The following is a 20,525-nucleotide window of genomic DNA, read 5'->3' on the forward strand; positions in this document are numbered from 1 at the left end:
TCAGCTTGGTTTGGCTATTAATCATGTGGTTTCAACCACATGCCACACAGCATGCAATATGATAAATTTACTGAAACAAACATTTAATGAACAAATAATTTCACAAAATGGATCTGTAAACTGGCATGCAATTTAACCCCACTAGATTATTTTCTTTGGGAATATGTAAAGTCCCAGGTTTATGCTAATAAACCAGACACAATAGACCACTTGGAAGCCAACATTCGACATATTATTGCCAAAATACACCTTAATTTAATGTGTAGAGTTGTGAAAATTGGACCTCCAGATGATGCCAAATACACATAATCCATGGGGCCCATATTCCCAAAATTATATTTAAATTATAAATGCCAAAAATTAATCTTTGGAATAAACCAAATATTTATATAATTGAGCCTCCGTAATGGGGGGGAGGGGAAGTTCACCTCAAGCACACAAAAAAGGATTATAATTTCAGAAAGTATCTCCACTCCCGTTGCACCTACTCTCCTGCCTGATCTGGAATCGCTCAGCACCGAGAAATGAAGCTCGTTTTGTAGTTTCCAGCTTCACACGCACACGAGATTATGCGAGAACGCATGTAATAAAATGTTGGCCGCCATCTTTGTTTTTCCTTTTCTCGGCCTGAACTCACAAGCTGCACAGCCACGGTAAGACTTGTTTTTTCTTAGCTTCTAACTATAAGCCTCCCTGATCTGAGTTTAATGGTCCCTGTGGCCTCTGCCTCTCTGCTTGCCGGCTCAACCCTGGGATGTCTTCAGGATAATGCGAACGTTGACAGTTGCGGAACCGTCTTTGGCACTTGTCCCAATCTAGGCAACATATTATACCAGTAGACGGCTTGCTCAGGTGAGGTGCCTCGTCTTTCTACAACTGCCTTTATGGTGCAGTGGTTTCTCTCCACGATCCCGTTGCTACTGGGTTTGTAGGCAGCTCTGAAAAATTGTTAGATATTCCATTTCTTCATTACTTCCGTCACTGCTACTAATTAGAATGTGGTCCCATTGTCAGTTAACAACTCTTCCACGGGACCTCGCTCCAAAAACACCTCATCGAGGATTGCCGCTATTTCATTGCCTGTTCCTCCACGTAGCTTCTTCCATAGGGCAAATCGCCCACGCCCGCAATCAATCATGGCCAGGTAAAGTCCACCCCTGTAATGGGTGACATTGCATGCCAGTCTCTCCCAGATCCCACTCACCCCCAATTGACCAGCTTCATGCGTGCTTGGAGCAGGATCAATTGACTGACATCTGTCGCATGTCCTGACCACTTGCCTCACTTGCTCCTTGGTGACACTCGGGTGAACTTTCTTCACCAAGTACCACATCCTCTCTAGCCCCATATGGTGCAGATTGTGCAGCTCTTGCACGCCAACACCATCTAGATCCGATGCAGCAACAACATCTTTCTTTGGCAAAAGCCAACTCTTCTTCACTCTCATGAGAGCATCTGCTCGGTTCTTCTCAGAAGCCACCATGTCTACGCGAAGCTGCAAACAAAACTCCTGCATCAGCTCAGCTAGCATTCCAAGCCTGCGTTTCACTAACATCTCTGCTGCCCCTTTCGTTCACTTGAAATGAGGGACTTTAGCCAAGCAAACACTGTAGCAGAGTCTGTTTTGATGCAGATGTCATGCAGTCCCCATTTCAAGGCCAGATTGACCTCTTTGGTTATCGTATCTAATTTTGCTACATTGATGTGGCTAACATCATTCTTCTTCCTTAACTTCTTCTTCTTCATCTTCTGCAACCACTCCTCCAACTTCCAAAACGACCCCTGTTGCAATGCTGCTTGCATCACACCACAAGACTCCATCCAATGTTCGCGGTACGTTCCAGGTTCCCCGGACTGGGTCTTACTGTTCTGCTTCTTTCAGGAGCTCTTCCATCATGGCGACCGTTCTTCCTCCCACTTTATCATTCCATCCTCTTCCTTCAGCATGTCTCTTTATGTAGCTGCATGCTGGTCTACGCCAGCTAGCAATGAGGTAATGTCCGATCAACTTCCGCATATGGAAAAAAGTTCCCATCTATTGAGCTCTTGCTTCAGTTGCGAGATCTCGTTCACCCTGCGAAACTCTAGGCTGCCCGACGCACCTCGTTTCAGCCTTAGCCCCAAAGCAGCCCCTCCATCTAATTTTTCAGGCGCTTTGGCGACCAACCCAAACCTCTTCAAATGAGCCACCACCTCCTTGGCAGTTACCAGAGTCTCATTCATCAGAATGCCGTCTATGTATGAACTCAATGCCCCATCTCCTTTTCCCATTGTTTCCAGAATCTTCCTGAGGATAGTTGACATGATCTTGGGTGCCGAATTCAACCCGAACCCCACTCATGTAAAGCAGTAGGTTTTGCCTTTGTACCTGACTAATTGGTATTTCCAGAGCTTCTTGGCGATATGGAGTTGCAAATAGGCAGATTTTAGATCTACCAACGTAGATGCGCCATTCATCTGCCCCCATTCTCTAATGGTCTCACTGCACACATCTACGGTGTTGCCTCCAGTATGGCACTTAACATATTGGTTCAGCTCTCGGAAATCCAGGACCGGTCTTAGTTTCCCTTTAGTTGGTTGCAGAACGGCCATCAATGGCAAAATGCCCGACTCAACGTCATCCGTTCAAGGCAGCAGTATACCCTCCTCAATCCATCAGTCTACTTCTTGTTCAAACTTTCTCGCCCCTCCTCTAAGCAAATTAGTGTAGCACGACACCCTGTTTGTCAGCGATGGCACTTGATGTTTCCATGCCCACTCCACCGTCCACTGCTCTCCATCGAATTCAGCTTGGAAGTCCTGATCTTTGATCGATATTTTTCTTTCCTCCCCGGCCTTGTTGGTCCCTCCGGGAGCTTGCTCTGTCACTGCGCACTCAGCTAGTCCGAACCTCACGTTGTTGCATGTGATGGTAACGCCTTCAAGTCGGCATATAACATCCATTCCAATGATGGCTTGGACGTCAGGCAACAGATGATCGGTGAGACAATTGCATGGACCCTCATCCGGTGTTCAGCAATATTAATAGTGATGGTCTTCCTCCCTCGACACTTCACTCGCAACCCATCGAATGCCACTACTTCACCCTTCCCTTTCCATCTTCCGACCAGGGTCGTGTGCACTATGGTAGTGGTACAGCCAGTGTCGATCAAGGCCAGAACTCCCTGTCCTTCCACCACAATCTTCTGCTTGGGCATCTGCTGCGAGTGCGCCACTATTCCCGAATCGGGGCAGCTGCTGGCGCTTCGGCTTCCCCTTGCCAGTTTCTCGAACTCATGCATTTTGCCGCTAAATGGCCTCTCCGATTGCATTTATAACACACTGTCCGTTGCAAGAACTTCCTGCAGTCTCTTCTCATGTGTGGTCCCCCATATTCGAAGCATGCCATCCTCGGGTTCGGCAGACTCCTGCCCACATCCTGCACCACCGTTGCTGTTGTCCCTCCAAACTCCGTGGGCTGGGTGCTCACCAAGATCTTTGCAGTTTTGAGCAGCTCACTCACATCCAGCGTCTCCACTCCCGAGACCTGCTGCAAACGAATCGATATCTCTTCCAGGAACCTGGTAATGAATGTCATTTTGACTATGTGACTCGTGGCGTGTCCCCTGATGCCTGACAACTCAACCAATCTCCTTATCTCATTCATGTAGACATCAACAGATTCACCAGTCCACCTCTTCTCCTTCAACTTATTAAAGGCCTCGAAAGGCCCCTCTGCAAAAGCTTTGATCAGTCGACCCTTGATGGTGTCCACGTCACCCTGTTCTCGCTCGCTGAGCTCAAAATAGAGGGCCAGTGCATCCCCTTCTAGAAACAGTGGTATTACTGCAGCCACATCGTTCAGCCTCTGAATCCTTGCTACAAGGTCCACTTTTTTAAGCCACACCACCACATCACCATCGCCATTAAAAGGCTTAATCATGTTGCTTATGCCTGCGTTGGCCATCGCCGAAATAGCTTGAACCTCCGTAATTGAGTTCACCTCAAGCACACAAAAAAGGATTATAATTTCAGAAAGTATCTCCACTCCCGTTGCACCTACTCTCCTGCCTGATCTGAAATCGCTCAGCAATGAGAAATGAAGCTCGTTTTTTAGTTTCCAGCTTCACGCACACAAGATTATGCGAGAACGCACGTAATAAAATGCTGGCCGCCATCTTTGTTTTTCCTTTTCTCAGCCTGAACTCACTAGCTGAGCACTCACGGTAAGACTTGTTTTTTCTTAGCTTCTAACCACAATAATAAAAACATCTTTCTGTGATTTATTTTAATTTAAAGTTTGCCACCTCTAAAAAAAGACGCCCTTTATTTCTGTGTATGTAATATCTTTTCCAATTCCAAATTGTATCTTTTAGATTTCAAGTACAAAAAAGGGGAGTGACATCTTTTTTCAGTAAACAGTCAATCAATATAAAATCAATCAGTTTTAAGTAATTTATTTATGATGGATATTTGGTGCACGTCTGTAACTAAAACTGCATCACAAATACACAAAAGTCAAAAATTATTGTTTGACATAATTAATAATCTTATTTCTTTGTGTGTGATTTTAACTTCTGGTAATCTTATAGTACATTTAACAGTCAATAAATCAAAAATAAAAATATAATTATAATTAATAACTTTCACCATTAAAATTTTAGTTTTTACATTAAAATTTAAGTTTTTACCAACTTGTATGATTTTAATGTTCTAAAAATGTTTCTGGTTGTTTTTTATTTTAAAATAAATTTTGTCACTATTTATAAGAACGAGTTTTATCAGCGAGTGTTAAGACAAACTCCTATATATTATTTGTAAGTAATGAAAAAAGAGAAAAACAAAACCATTTTTTATTGGAATCCTTTGAGGTGATTAATTTATTCATTTATTTATTAGCAGACTGTTTTCCTTATCTTCATAGTTGTTGTTGTTTCACCAGGATTTCAGAATATTAACCATGAAAGGATAGGAATGTTAAGTCTTGTAACTGTATCTCCAGTAATTACTGTCTTCAATAGTTGTTATTGTCTTACGTTTGGCCCACTAAACCTCTGGCCTGCTTTGGGTAGGACTGAAACTGTTTGCTTCAATGCTTATCTAGAACCGTAGAGATTCAATGTCTCTATCCACTGTGCCATGAGTCCTGTGGCAGAGTAAATAGAGGAACAGAAAATAAGTCTTTATTTATGATTGCTACATATCTTTGTTTCAGACTCAGTAAAAAATTAAACATGATCACCTACATTTTTTCATTCAGCTTTGAGATCTTCATTTAACATTTGATAAATTAAAAAAAATCTAATAATGTTCACCAAACGCATTAAAATTTATTTTTCTACTAACCTGTATACTTTCAATACTCAGAAAATGTTTTAAAGATTTTGGGGTTTTTTTACTTCAAAATAAGCTGCAATATCCCAAAGTGGAATGTTTTATGTTTAATTTTTTATTGGGTTTAAAATAGAAATTGAGAAAATCTTATTTCAAAATAAAAAAACAACTATAAAAGAGTTTCAAAAAAATTAAAAGCATACAGGTTGCTAGAAAATTAAATTTGATTGCATTTGGTAAAAGTCATTTGTTGCAATTATCTCTCTCTATATATATGGATATATATATATATTTGATTAATCAGTTGCTGCAAGTGCATGGAGGTATATATATTTGATTAATCAGCATGGAGGTATATATATTTGATTAATCAGCATGGAGGTATATATATTTGATTAATCAGCATGGAGGTATATATATTTGATTAATCAGTACTGCAAGATTGCCTGATTTTCAATCAAAAGTGGTTCAATCTTGGATGTGTACGTATTAATATACAAAGTTATTATATACAAAAGAAATGGCACTTGCCAAAATAAATGGCCAGTAAAATAATTTTTAAAAGTAAATTTTAATATTTGTCAGGTATTATGGATTTAAAATCTGTAATTTTAAGTTTTGTATATTTGTTTGGAAAATGCTGAACGATTTTTTGCCTCACTTAAAAAGTTTATTCTCTTTTTTGTTGATGCATAATAATTGACTTTATAATAATGTTTTTTTAATAATTGATTTAATATTTTTAATAATTGATTGTATAATAATATTTTTAATTGATTTTATAATAATATTTTATTGATAATTGATTGTATAATAATATTTTTTAATAATTGATTTTATATTTTAATTGATTTTATAATAATATTTTATTAATAATGGATTGTATAATAATATTTTTTAATAATTGATTTTATAATAATATTTTTAATAACTGATTTCATTATAATAGTTTAATTTAATCCCAAGAAGTTTAACCTCCTCGCAAGTTCAACAAAAGAAAAAAATAAACAAATAAATAATTGTTCTGTAATTTGACTAATCAATCAATTAAATTCAGGTCAATTCCATCTAGAAATGATGAACATTTATTTCTGTTATTTTGACTTTCACTTTGACAATTCCATATCATTAAAAAAAAAAAAAGAAGGGAAATCTCTTGTTTTCTTTTCTGCATTAATAAATGCATTTTGCTATATCATTTCCGTTTAAGTTTTCTTTTCTTAACATTTTGATTTTGTTGTACATATTATTTGTTGTATAGTCAAGGTTAATCATCTATCCCATCTCTGAGTGTGAACTCAAGTCATATTTACATGTGGCCTCATGAGGGCTATGTGCTACAAGTATTCTAAACAATAACCAAGGAAAATAACACTCAAGATGAGAGCAGTAGTCTGAATAATCGAAATAAATTTGAGAATGTTATTTAATTTTGCATTAGATGGTGGGAGGAAAGATGACATGAAGGGCCAATGATTTATAATAATCTTATGTATAATGTACCAATGTTGGTGATAAGTCTTTAATACATTCACATAATTTCCGAAGCATATTAGCCTTTAATAATGTGGATGAAAAAAAAGAAGAAATACTTTTATTGCATGGGTTCATAATGCTTCCCAAAACAATTGTCATCATCAACAGAACATGATTTACAAATGCTTGACTGGTTCAGCGAAAGTTGTTTCAGAAATTTTATGATCAACATGAGTTGTGAAGGACAGACATACATTTTTGATGATGAACCTTTGAATGCAGTTATTGAACAAAATGTAGCAGCCACCATGCGGGTCTACAAGAGAAAAGAGTGAGGGTTGCACTGCACCGTGAGTCATTCATCGAAGATTGAACCTAGAGTGTTCCACTTACAAGATAGAATCTTGTTATTTTTGTGCAATAACAAATGTTCACTTATGCAAAAGAGTATTCTTTTGTATTGAGAAATTCTCATTAAGATAAAACAAGGAAGAACTTTTTTTCTCGGGACACAGTAAAGTTGGCATCATTTGTATTAGGTTATTCAGTTAACGAGATTTGTTTTGTAGAATTGTTAATTACAATTCGAAATTCGGACTTTTTTGAGAGTTGGCATTGTCATGGCCTGTGATTTTTGTACGTGCCCATTTTCAACTTTTCACTACTAAACAAAACTCATGCCATGTCACAAAAATGGTGAAGGCACTTAATGTCAGTATTTTAACAATGTCCAACCATCTAAAGCAAATAGGTAAGAGCTGAAAAGTTTTGAATAAATGTTTGTTTCTGAATCAGTTACTATTTTTCAAATAACGTAATATATACAGTAAAATCCCGGAATACGGTGGTGCTAGGATATGGTTTTTCAGGTTACGATGTGAAATACAATGTTTTTCCAGCCTCTGATTATGGTATTTGCCCCGTCTTACTGTGTTGTTTATAATGTTATCTGATATATACATGTGTATTATATACTGAACTGTATTTTGTTACTAATTTTTAATATGTACTGTACAAAATTTTGCTTAGGACCCTGCTATATGGCGATTTCGCTTTACAATCCCAATCCTGGAACGGTTTAATGATGTATCCTGGGGTTCTAATGTTAAAGCAAATTTACCAGGATTATAGGACTACATGAAAAGTATTAATTATTTGTTATAAACAATGTTTATAAATTCTTGCTACAACTTTTCTAAAATTTATTTTGAAGTTTCTAAATTTATAAAGAAAAAAGTGGAAAATTGTATAAGCTTTAGTCAAAATTCAGTCCAAATTGAATAAATGTTACAGAAATGTAATAAACAAACAATAGATTTACAAAATGTTACAGAAATGTAATAAACAAACAATAAATTTACCTTTCGATGTCTGTAACATAACTTGTCAGAAATTTCCAAGGTGTAAAAAGTTTTTCCGAATGTTTGCCATTGAATAAGATCCCCATATTGGTCATGTCTACCAATACTTGTCGCACTAATTCACCCAAGTAGAGACCAGAAAAAAATTTTTCAAAGCTGAAGATAATAAAAGTAAAATTATTTCTACAACAAAAGTAATTTTATTCTTTTTTCTTTTTAGTAAAATAAAGTTACACAGCATTTTGAACATTTCTTAAGTGAACATATATTAAAGGATTTTTATTTTTCTAAAATGTTAAATGAATGATTTATTTCAAATGTTTTATGTCCAAAAAATAATATTTAAAATAATTATTACATGATCTTCCCCACTTTTTTTCAAAATAAAGATTCTGTGCTTTTATATTTAGTATATTAGTTGCATTTCCCCGGGATTGTCTACAGGGTAGAGGGCTTTAAAACTTCATTTAACTGAAATTAAAAATTGATGTTGGACAAATGCCGTACACTGAAATGGACAGCTACAATTTAAATATATTGCTTACACAGGAAGCAATAGCATATAGAGGGCATATAGAAGATCCATCCTTCCAAGCTTTGCCTTTTCTTTTTGCAAAGGGGTTGGTTTATTGCTAATTGTCTGAGGCATCTCTACTGGAAATGCTGACAGAGCTGCCCAAGCATTTTTTTGTAGGCCAGAGTTCTCAGGAGCACTGGCTCTTCAATTCCGCTTTCTTACCCTAGGGAAAGAGATAAATATTCAGCACATCATCTTTCTCTGGTCTGGGATAAATAAAAAAATGAAACTGTCAATAATATCATTGCTGTTGACATGTTCACAGCAGATGAAAACAGCACAGTGACAAGATATCAAATGAGATACAATAAAAGAACATATTGTAAGATAAGACCATTTAATCTGTGTTTAGCAATGGAAAAAATGTAATCTCAAACTTGAGTGTGATGGAACAATTGACAAAGAACTTCTATGGAGATGCTTGAAGCCATCGAAAATGAGATCCATTCCATCTGTGTGTTTGATGATGGAAATGCAACTTTAAACTTAATCATGGCATAGCAAAGAGACCAGTGAATCAAAAGAAAGATGTGTCTATTTAATATTTAGTGATAAAAAATTTCAATTAATCTTTGATTAATCGACTGACAAAAGCTTCTCATAAAAAATGCGAGCAAGATTTTACAAGTAACATTAATTTTGATTGTTGGAATAGTTTACATTGAGATAATTTATTAAAGACTGCAATCCTTATCTTGATCTGATCTTGGAGGCTCTTGAGCAAGGTATTCAGCACCATATGACTCCCAAATCCACCTTTTTCAATCGTTTCTACTTTTGCTTTTCTATTTATTGCAAATCTATTAACTACTCAAACTCCTATCTACAATTTGTGTGGCCTCAATTTCAGAGATTTAGGAAGAGTGGGGTCATTTCTCAGTTGCAATTATCTCCAAATCCACTCTTTTTTTTTTTTACAAAGGAGTCACCACTTGTCAGGGCCTGGAATCCACTCAAGGATAAGGATTAATGATTATACAGTAATCAATGGGAAAAATGTCATAGTAAGCGTTAGTAGTGGGAACTGGGTAAATTTGTTAAGTTAAGAGAATGGCTCATCAAGAACTTTTTTATGTTGAACTTGAAGACAACCATATTGTAGTCAGCTGGAAAGCAGGGAAACGGAAGAGAATTCCACAAGCTGTAAGAAAGAAGTTTTGTTTATGGAATCTACATTTCGGTTTAGGCATAGATAAAGAGTGGGGGAAATTATTGATAGTGGTTTTAGCTAGATGAGTGTTTTCGTGAGTCAGGCTCGGGGAGACCACAAATTGGAGCTCAAACGATTACTTGCCATAAAAATAACAAGACAGGCTCACAACGTTTCTTCTGTGGGAAAGAGGTTGCAAGGAAGAGAAAAGGGCATAACCCACTAGGTTACAAAGTCTATTTTGTACTCTGTCAATGCGGGATAAGCTGCTTTTAGCAGTTCCTGCCCAGATGTGGCAACAGTACTCAATACTTGGATGTACTTGGCTCTTATACAGGTAGAGAATTAGTGAGATATCTACTGGAGCGGTAGAATAATCCCACTTTTTCTCAGCAGCCTTGGCAATGGATTTGATGTATGTTCCATCTCAGATCAGGAGTAAAGATTGGACCTAGAAGCTTGTCAGAACTGGGATCCTCCACATTTATTAGTATGGTTATTTGAAAAATATACTAAAATGGAATGGTGTTGGCAGTTTTTTTTTTGCAAAAGAATTTGAGCAGACATTGAATTCAAAATTGGAGGACACATTTTTTTTTTTAGGAAAATTTAGCAAGTGAATCACAAGCCACAAATTGACAATAAATTCCAATAATAAATTTTAACAATAGTATTTGGGGGTGATCGGGGGCAAGTGTAGAAATAAAAAGCAATTGGGTAAATAAATTAACACATAACTGAAAGAAAAACAGACTTTTAAAATAATTATTTTTTCTTATTGCTTACCAGAATTCAGTTACCAGCTTAACATATGTAATTCTTGAGCAAATCGGCTAATTTCCTCGATTGATCTAGATTGGTGGCTTCTAATAGATATTGTATTTCTTGTTTCTAACATACACAGAAAACTTAATGTAAATGTTATACGGTTTGTCAGATGCCAATGATTTTTGGAAAATTAATGTTTTTTTGTTCCATTCCCACTAAAAGTGAAAAAATACTGAGAACTTCATAAGAGTCAAAACAACCAGAGAAAGAAATAACAACAGTAATGCAATAGAGATCTGAATTAATACAACAATGTGTCACTTCTGAAAAACTGAAGTCTGTTAAATATTATATGAAAAGAAACAAAATAATATGAATATACTTTGCTTGAAGCATAGTCTAGTATGTATAGAAAGGAAATTCACAGAAGACTATACAATGCAGAAGTGTAACAGATAGACATAAATGGAAGCAAATTAAGACATGTACGGATCTTCCATCTGACCATGCTGGTGCAAGTAAGAACACAATACAAGTAAAAAAAAAAAATACATATATATTTTATTAATAAATGTGAACTTGTATAGGTTATTCCACCATTATATGTTTTTAGTTTGCTTGAATTTTTGTCTGTCTATTACACCTCAGCATTGTATTGCTTCCTATAAATTTCCTTTATAATTAAAATTACTTTCCATAACAATTAACAAATGTCAAAATAATAACTATAAAAAATGTAACTTAGTACAAACAATGGCAGAAAGATAAAAATTGTTTGCTGGACAACATACGTGAATGAATTGACATGGTTTGAGAGTTTATCAACATTGAAGTCATATTTGTTGCGTAAAGAGTCCAAACATCCTGAATCAGAAAGTCCACCCCATTCAACATTGATCATTACCTAAATAGATAAGATAAACATTAATATAAATTAAATATGCAAATTCTCATCAATTATCCTTGGTTATCAATTGTAAAAAGTTTTTTTTTGTAAACTAATTTTAAGTTTGAACCATTTTATTATATAACTAGCAGGAAGACTCGACATTGCCCGGGATTGAATGATGATCATTGAATGTTTCACACTACTATAGTTTTATTATCATCGAAATCACTCATTTTTCAATCAAATCGATTGATTGTCTGCTCTAGTTGGAGACCCATCGGGGTGCACCAGGAGGAAGTTTCACATGCCTTCCCACAGTGGCTTAGTCCACAATACATTGTAGTCTACATTGCACTGTAGAGAACCTACTGTTGATTTTATAAAATTATTTTTTATATATAATGACTTGAATTAAAATTTAAAATGCAAATATATATATAATAATTATAATTTTTATATCTATTTATATTAACAGCCAAATAACATCTTTTAAAATGCTAGCATTTTTTTTTTACAAGGTGGTCATCACTTATCAAGGCGTGGAAGCCACTCGGGGATAAGGGTGATTGCGTGTACAGTACGTTAATGTTGAGATTTGATAAAGTGTCTTACTTCAGGGGACAGTTCATCAGGAATTTATTTATGTTGGATTTGAAGACATCCAAGTTGTAGTCAGGTGGGAAACAGGCAGACAAAACAGAGTTCCACAGAGTGCACTTCTAAGAAAGAAGCTTTGTTCATGGAATCTGCATTTTAGTTTTAGCACAGATAAAGAATGGGGAAAATTTTTGACAGTGGTTACAGCTAGACGGGTGTTTTTCGTGAAAGATCGGCAAGGGGGGGGGACCAGAGATTGGAGCTCAGACGGGCACCTACCATGGAAATAACGATAAAACAAAGAAGTTTGCAACGTCTCTCCTGTGGGAGAGAGGTTGCAGAGAAGAGAAAAGGGCATCCCCTACCAAGCCACAAAGCCTATGTGAGAGCCTTTCCTAGTCTCACACAAAAACACGCGTTCACATCTCAAGCTATATTACTTGTCATATACATATGCGCACACGCTAACATACGCACATGTATGCACAGATGGACAATGTCACTTCCCTTTCAAAGGAAATCTACACATGCGCAAAAGACCACCGGAAACAATTATAAAAGCAAGAGCAATAAGCAGCATCTCCCTTTTTTTTTGGATCAGCTCTCGAGCTGAGAGGTTCGGCTAACCAGCTGCCTCCCGAAAGGGAGGCGCACGCTCGTGCGCGTCACATCCCCTGCGACTATGTATGGGGCACGAGCTAACAGACAGTATGTACACTTTATACGTTTTCTCTCTTCATGGCCTGGATTGACTTTTTCTAATTCTCTCTCTCTCTCCCTATACCACAACAGACTTTCCTCCTCACCAGCTAACAGCGAGAGACGCACACTAAACTGGATTGACTTTCTCTCTTTCTCTCTCTATGATAATAGACTTTCCTTCTCACCAGTAAACAGCGAGAAATGAATGCGGACATGTTGTATCCTTTTCTTTCACTTGTTTCTTCACAAAATAAATCCTAGTTCATTTAATTCAAGTAAACGCATTGTTCGTTCCTTCCTTAAAGCAATTAATTTTTCCTTTCCCAATTCAAATCATTTCTCCTATCTTGTACGACTGTGGGATATGTATAATATATCCACCAGTCCACTACACCTATTTTGTACTCTGTCAAGGCAGGATAGAGTGTTTTTTAGTAGCTCCTGCTCAGATGTGGCAACAGTACTCCATCCTTGGATGTACTTGGCTTATATATAATTAGAGAATTGCATCAGCAGTGAGATATCTTCTGGAGCAGTAGAAGTTAATAATAATAAGAAGAAAATTGAATAAAGGAATTAAGAAAGAATAAAATTAAATATAAATTGAAATGGTCAATACTAGGAAATACTAGTTAATACTCTCCAAATAAGTCTGGCTAAAGCAGCCTTTGCAATCTAGAATCATATCATATAATAAAATCTAAAGAAAGCCTTCTAAACAAACAACAGGAAGTAATTCAAAACTGTTTACATTGAATTACAAATTAAAAGAATTATTTTGGAATGGGAAATTAGGCTTAGATTTTTCTGATTTTGATACCAATTCTGATACTCCAAAAGCTTTGAATTTTTTATTCCTGATTAATCGTCCCAATAGTAATATATATAGTAAGTTTTGAAAATATATATGGCAATTAAGCTACACAGAATTTTCTGTGTTACATCCTCTATATATAGAGTGTACTATTAAAATAGAATGCATTGTTCTAAATCAAAAATGACAATTTTATACTTTTAAATAATTACATATTGAAAGGTTATTTTCATTCTCCAAAACTTAAATGATTGATATAAAAACGTAAACTTACTTGTTTTGAGCTATCATTATCGTCTTCCCATTTTTCTATAGCATCTATATTTTCAATGTAGCAGACATTACTTCCAGTTCCTTAGAGAAAAAAGAAAGAAAATAAAGTTTTAGTTAATTATTAGAACAAACAGAAATTCTAAACAAACATTTTGCAAGATTTCACTGAAATATTTTTTTAAATACAACAAAACATTTGCAATTATTTGCAATCAATTTTATAAAAAGAAAAAAAAAAGAAAATCTGAAGACTGACCAAATATGGAAAGCGTTCAGGTGTAAAGCCTTGTAAACTCACTCTCAATGTTATTAAAGAACAGAAAAATAACTTAAAGGAAGTTGTGTGTGTATCCAACAAATATGTTAGTCTAGACAATAAATGATATAATCTAGTTGATGTAAGATTATTGAATGTTATCTTTACTACAAGCCATTATTGAACCCCTGATGAGACAGTTAACATTGAAACACAGATATATATATATATGGGGAGCTTTATATATATATATATATATATATATATATATATATATATATGGGGAGCTAAAAGAAAAAGAATAAAAACGATTCATTATTCGATTATCAGGATAATACAAAGCTCAACAAATTGTTTTGGAGCTTATATAGAAATCAATAAAGAAAGAAAATGACAATATAAAAATATATATTAATATATGTAGATTTATTAATTTATTCAATAAAGGTGATACACCAATTAGGGGTGTACAATAAGTAGGGTAAGAGTGTAGGGTATACCATGGTATTTTGAAGCCTAACGCTTCTCATCATCTCATCATCATCTCGTCTCGCTAGATGTCGCATCCCTATTATGTTACCAAGCATCTTTTCTCCTCTTCTGATGAGAAGCATCAGGCTTCGAAATAACATGGTATAAAGAGTTCTTACTTACTCTACACCCCTAATTGATGTATCACCCTTATTGAATAATGAATAAATCTACATATATTAGTATATATTTTTATATTGTCATTTTCTTACATTATTGATACTCTCTCTCTCTCTCTCTCTCTCTCTCTCTCTCTCTCTCTCTCTCTCTCTCTCTACGTGTGTGTGTGTGTGTGTGTGTGTGTGTGTGTGTGTGCGTGTGTGTGATACTATAATCAATCCTCATCAAGTGCTAGGAAGTAGGAGAACAAAAAAATGATAGGTAATAGAGAATAGTAGAAGTAGACAATAGGTAGGAAGAGAGAATAAAAGAAACTGTACATAAGATTGTGGTTAGGAAGTGACAAATGATGGGATTGAACAATGAATAGATGAGGAGGAGCTATGAGTCAGCAACAACAGAAATGATTGACTGACAACAAAATTGGATTTAATAATGGTACATTTAATAATAATCCAGTTTGGAGCTGAAAACAGTTGAAGACAGATTTGTAGCTTGGGCCAAGTTAAAAAAGTTATATATATATATATATATATATATATATATATATATATATATATATATATATATATATATATATTACAAGAAAACTTGTTTAAAATAAGTATATGAAGAATTGACAAAATGTGGGGTAACCAAATATGAAGAATGTTCGTGTGTAAAGCATTGTTAAGATAAGTCACTTTCAAAAAAAGAAAAGAAAAATCAGTTTTAAAAAACACAAACTTTTATATAAATCTACACATACAATATTAACATCTAATCTGATTTTTTTTAAATAGGTGTGAAAGGTGATAACATCAAGATATAGTTAAGATATGAAATATTACATATGTGTGGATGACAACAGGACACTATATTTTGATATTAACTTATGACGCATACTTTATTTATGTCATAATGACAGTTAATCTCTGTCTAGAAGAGTTGCCCCAATGCAAAGGTAGGGAGTTCATATCAAGGGCACATACATCGGGCATTATCTTAATATGTATCTTTTTTAAAATCAAAAATTAAAAAAAATTTTTGAAAAGAAAGAAAAATGTCACCCTAGTTGGAAGTCCTTAAATCTAAAGGGCAGTTGTTTGTTACTAGTCTCTAGTTCTTTGTTTTGTATTATCTCTGTCATTTGCAGAAGTTTGTTCCCTATTGGTGTTCTTAGTGTGGTAAGCAGTGTTGGCATTATTTGTGTTTGAAGGTGTTGACTTTCTAGGTGTATTGGTTTGGGGGAGGGTCTCAACAACATTGTCCCAATGCAGAGGTTTCCAATAGACACGTGTTCCCCAACAGTGTTTGGTGTTGTTTATGAATCACTGGTTAATTGCACTCTCACGCATGTCAGCATGGTTAATCCATCTTGTTGTTTGGTAAGGCGTCTAGTAAAGTATCGTCATAGATCAAGTTGTGGGCATCTGTGTTTATCCTGTGAAGGTAATGGTGGTTTCAGAGTGTGGTTCTTCTGCTGCCGTCAATGAATAGACGGTACTGTCTGTGAGGTAAGGTCTCAATAACTATACTAGTGTTGTCCCATTGCAGGGGATTGTGTTCACTGATTTTGAAGGGACACATGTTCCCTGACATTTAATGAGTCAAACTGTTGCTTACAAATAAACCCTGACCAAATAATAAAAATCACATCATATTTGCAAGTTATTTGCAAGATCTTGGTATTGCTAACGCACACGAGCTTTTATGAGGAATGGTGCATCTTCTCAAAGTGAGGTTACTTCATGAAGCAACACGAAGCTGGATACTCCACCAGACTAGATGAATTCTTATTTTGGAATCCAGTAAGACCAAGATACTAAAAAGACTAATATACTATAACATATTAAAATGGACAATTGGGGAGAGGAAAATTATGTTTTCAACTTCTTTATTAACTCTGTGTTTATTAGATAAAGAGCTTTAATCAGACATTCGAATATCAATGTATCTCATATAAAGTTCAAGTGTTACTCCCAGGTAGTGGAGGGCTCCCTTAATTTCTGAGAACTTCGGCTGTAGGAAAATGGAACAAAAAAGAGGGAATTTCATAGGAGAGAAATTGAATACCTACTAGGGGCCATCCTTAGATGTCTTCACTCTCTCTGTATAGGGGTTTGTCAGAAACTCTGATATGAGGATTATTTTTATTAGAGGTAAATCCTGACCAAATATTAGAATAAAACAGTGTGCTGTCTCCTCAAGACTCTTACATAACTTCTCCAGAAATATTTGGAAATGTGCAGAGTGCTCCATCAGAGCTGGGAAGAATGTCCAAACGAAAAACATACAGTTTGATGAAGATACCAACAACAAGGGAAAATAAAAATACTTTGGCATAGAAGAAGAACGATTCAATTCAGCATATCAAAATGAGAAAGAAATTGTCAGTGAATAGATGTTGTGTAAGGGAAATCTGTAAAATAAGATCATTGCCATTAACCAATTAGTCATGTGATAAAATACAGCTTTAACATTGTTGATTGGCCACAAAGGAACATAAACAGACTGGACACTAGAACGTGGAAAATATTGACACTGTACAGAACAACATGCAGAAACCAGTGTCTGTTAGGCTGTATCTACTCAGAGGAGCAAGAGGTGTAGGATTAACAATCAGCATTGTGCTACTATTGTGAGCATTGGCCAACATCTGATGAGCTCCCAAAACCAAACCTCAAAATGGTACACCAACAGGAAACAAGAGCCAGTAGAAAAAGCTCCATCACGAAACTCGCCTGACATTTTTGGACAAGACTGTCTTACAAATGAGACAGAATCAAAAAATAAGTTTGCTATGGAAATAGCCTAAAAGAGTCACCAAAAATATGCCAAGAACTTCTATTGCAAAAAAACTGGAAAAACGGGCTAACCAACAGCGTGCCAAGTATTTTGGGGTGAATTCATCCAGGACTACATAGATAAGGAAGGCTCTATGAACTGGGTATAAGAGGATCACTCCACTGTGATCAGGAAAGTATAATGGCTGCCCACTCAGCAATAACAACAAGTGTAGGTTCTGCCAAACAGAAGTAGAGAGCATGAATTAGCCATCTCTCAGCAGAACCTCAGAAGGTGTAAGGTTCTGCTGAGGGACGGCTAATATATAATGAGACACAATCAAGTGTATAAATATCTCCACTGGACTATCTGTAAAAAAGTTGGATATCAAATTCAACAGCAAGTCCTGAGAATATGTTTACCAGAAAGAAGAGTTGGAAATAAGTCATACACCATTCACTATGACTGTAACTACAACTATGTATCTAGAAAGCGGAGCTATTAAACTTGACATAGTGATATGGGACAATAAGAAAGAAGCAACCTTAGTAGAAGTTAATGTCCCAAATGATGCTGGGTTAAACAGAGCTGAGAAGGAAAAGATAATGAAATACGAATGTAATTTATGTACAACATGAAAAGAAACTGGAATTTTAGGAAGATCTTCATCATTTCAGTAATTATAGGAGCAATGGGACTTATGAACAGAATTTAAAAAATTACCTGGCAAATATACCTGGTGAACAAAGTGCAATAGAGATTCAAGCAATTGCACATAAAGGAACAGTTAGAATCTTTAAAAGATTTTTTGGTTGGAATGTATGAGATAGTAGATGAATGTTTGATATCCGATAGGATGCCTCATCCTCAGCTTGAACAAAATAAGAAAATTGAAAAAAGAAAAAGAACTTTGTGTTTTTCTCTTCATTAAACTGTTGCACCTTACTGCGGGTTACTCTCTGTGCCACCCGACAACATACTGCAAGTCAACTCCATTTTTTTTCTTAACCTGTCTTCATATATTTAAATGTGATCAGCCGATTAAAATAGTAGTTAGGTTTTTTATTTTTATTTTGTTCTTGGTTTTTTTCTATTATCTTGTCTAAATAAATATTTATATTGAAACTGTAATTTGGTTGTTTCATGTCTTGATAGTATGTTTCTTCTTTGTATATCCAGTGTTTTAATCTGGAGAAACCCTTGTGTTCTTTTATTGGTATCTTGGAACCCAGGAACAACAAGCCATTTGTAGATTTTAATCTTTTTATTATCATTATCATCTGTATGCTGCTATAATCATGATAAAGGCTGTGTATGACAAGATGTAATCACACACACAAAAAAAAAAATTGAATCTCATTTTTATTTTTCCATTGACAAAGCAAAGAGTAAAATTTTACCAATTTTTCTATTTCTTTTTAAATTCTATGAAGATAATTCATAACAAATCCAAGAGATTCTTTCACTGATTTTTTCTTATAAAATTTAAGAATTTTTAATGCAATTGTAATTCAGGCAAGAAAAAAGAATTTACCTAAAATCAAACCAATTGTACATTTTTTATCCAAGAAATTTCCAGTGATTAAAGCAGCTGTTGTGTCACTTATAATGGCCACCAATTTGACAGGAACATTCTGAGAGAAAAAGAAATAAAGTGCCAACAATTTTTCTATTAAAAGTAGGCTATTGCATTATATTAACATAAAAGATAGGCTTATTAGATGAATTCAGTATCAGTTTAGAATAGTACAAAGTTTGTTGCACATTTCAGGATGAAGGTATTCCAAAAGGCAACACACACAAAAAAATTAAAACATTTATTCAAATTTATTTACATTTGAACATCATACAAATATTTTAATTGGTAACATTATAATACACCAAAAATATACACATATGTCAATTTTATTAATATGTTGAAATATGAAACAGTGAATTTACCAAGATGTGTAATGTTCGTAGAACTGGTCTGTCTGGGTAAGGATGTGATAGAACTGTTGTTGCTTAAGGGATTAAATCAATAAGAGTAAACCAAAAGGGAGAAAATAGAAAGTGGATTTTAAGTCACAACTTTTATATAGATAACCACAAAAGTAAATCAATTGTTGAGCATCCCATTATCACATAATCTGGGACTCTACACATATTAAGTACAAAATAGAAGACAATGATAGAGAACATGATTTAGCAGAACAAGTTTATGATACCAGAAATGTCAATCTCATGCAAAATTATTTACTCTGTCTTGTCCGATGATTATTTTTTAACTTTAAATCTTTGATTTCCACTAAAATAGTTTATCATAAATGATTTATATATACATATAGCAGGCTCCAAACTATGATTTTGTCTGTTAACAAACAATGGAATTACAATTTAAAGATATTTGTCGTGGGATCTACAAAAGCCATGTGCAGAAGTACAATCAGATACTCATCAGAGACGCACAGTGCTTGGCCTTGTTTTCTAACTAGGACAATGAATGCTGTCCCCCATCCTTTTTTTTCTTCCTATTACTTTTACTTTTCTCTCTTAAACTGAGCAACTTGGTGATGTTTGAGCTTGGTTTGTCTGACAGGTTGAGGGCATAGGTTTGACAGTTTGCCTGCGCTTTTAACTGAGAGTAAAGAATCCCTAACTCTTTGGGAGCAATTAGAGTAGCTGCTCTATCATCAGTTGTATAATATCGACATAGTTCAGGTGCCATGTCACAAATTGGAAAGTGACCTTGCATTTACTTCCAGTGAGCTTTCCTGAGGACACAACCATCTTGACAAGATACTTGTATGTGTATATTTGGCAACAAACCAACCCAGTTTTTCGAACCCACCCTACCCTCAAACTAAATAATCAACAGATGCCAGTTTTTAATTATACTGTAAAGTTGTTCACATCTTTACTAACATAGTCTAATTCTAAATTATCAAAATAT

At 35.0% G+C, this 20,525-nt stretch overlaps 1 protein-coding gene across 3 annotated transcripts in view; it reads right to left on the reverse strand.

The window, feature by feature from the left end:
• LOC145286030 (hexokinase HKDC1-like) overlaps positions 1 to 20,525 on the reverse strand; it is a 107,018-nt gene that overhangs the window by 15,126 nt on the left and 71,367 nt on the right. For all 3 annotated transcript variants that reach the window (XM_080134647.1, XM_080134649.1, XM_080134648.1), the window contains exons 7-10: positions 19,128 to 19,227; positions 13,922 to 14,001; positions 11,437 to 11,549; positions 8,151 to 8,306 (exon numbers count right to left, since the gene is read on the reverse strand). In XM_080134647.1, the coding sequence (XP_079990773.1) occupies positions 8,151 to 8,306; positions 11,437 to 11,549; positions 13,922 to 14,001; positions 19,128 to 19,227 (449 nt within the window). The remainder of the gene's footprint in view (positions 1 to 8,150; positions 8,307 to 11,436; positions 11,550 to 13,921; positions 14,002 to 19,127; positions 19,228 to 20,525) is intronic.

This window comes from Euprymna scolopes, chromosome 10 (genome assembly GCF_053919585.1).
Source record: "Euprymna scolopes isolate OS-2025 chromosome 10, ASM5391958v1, whole genome shotgun sequence".
NCBI lineage: Eukaryota > Metazoa > Mollusca > Cephalopoda > Sepiida > Sepiolidae > Euprymna > Euprymna scolopes.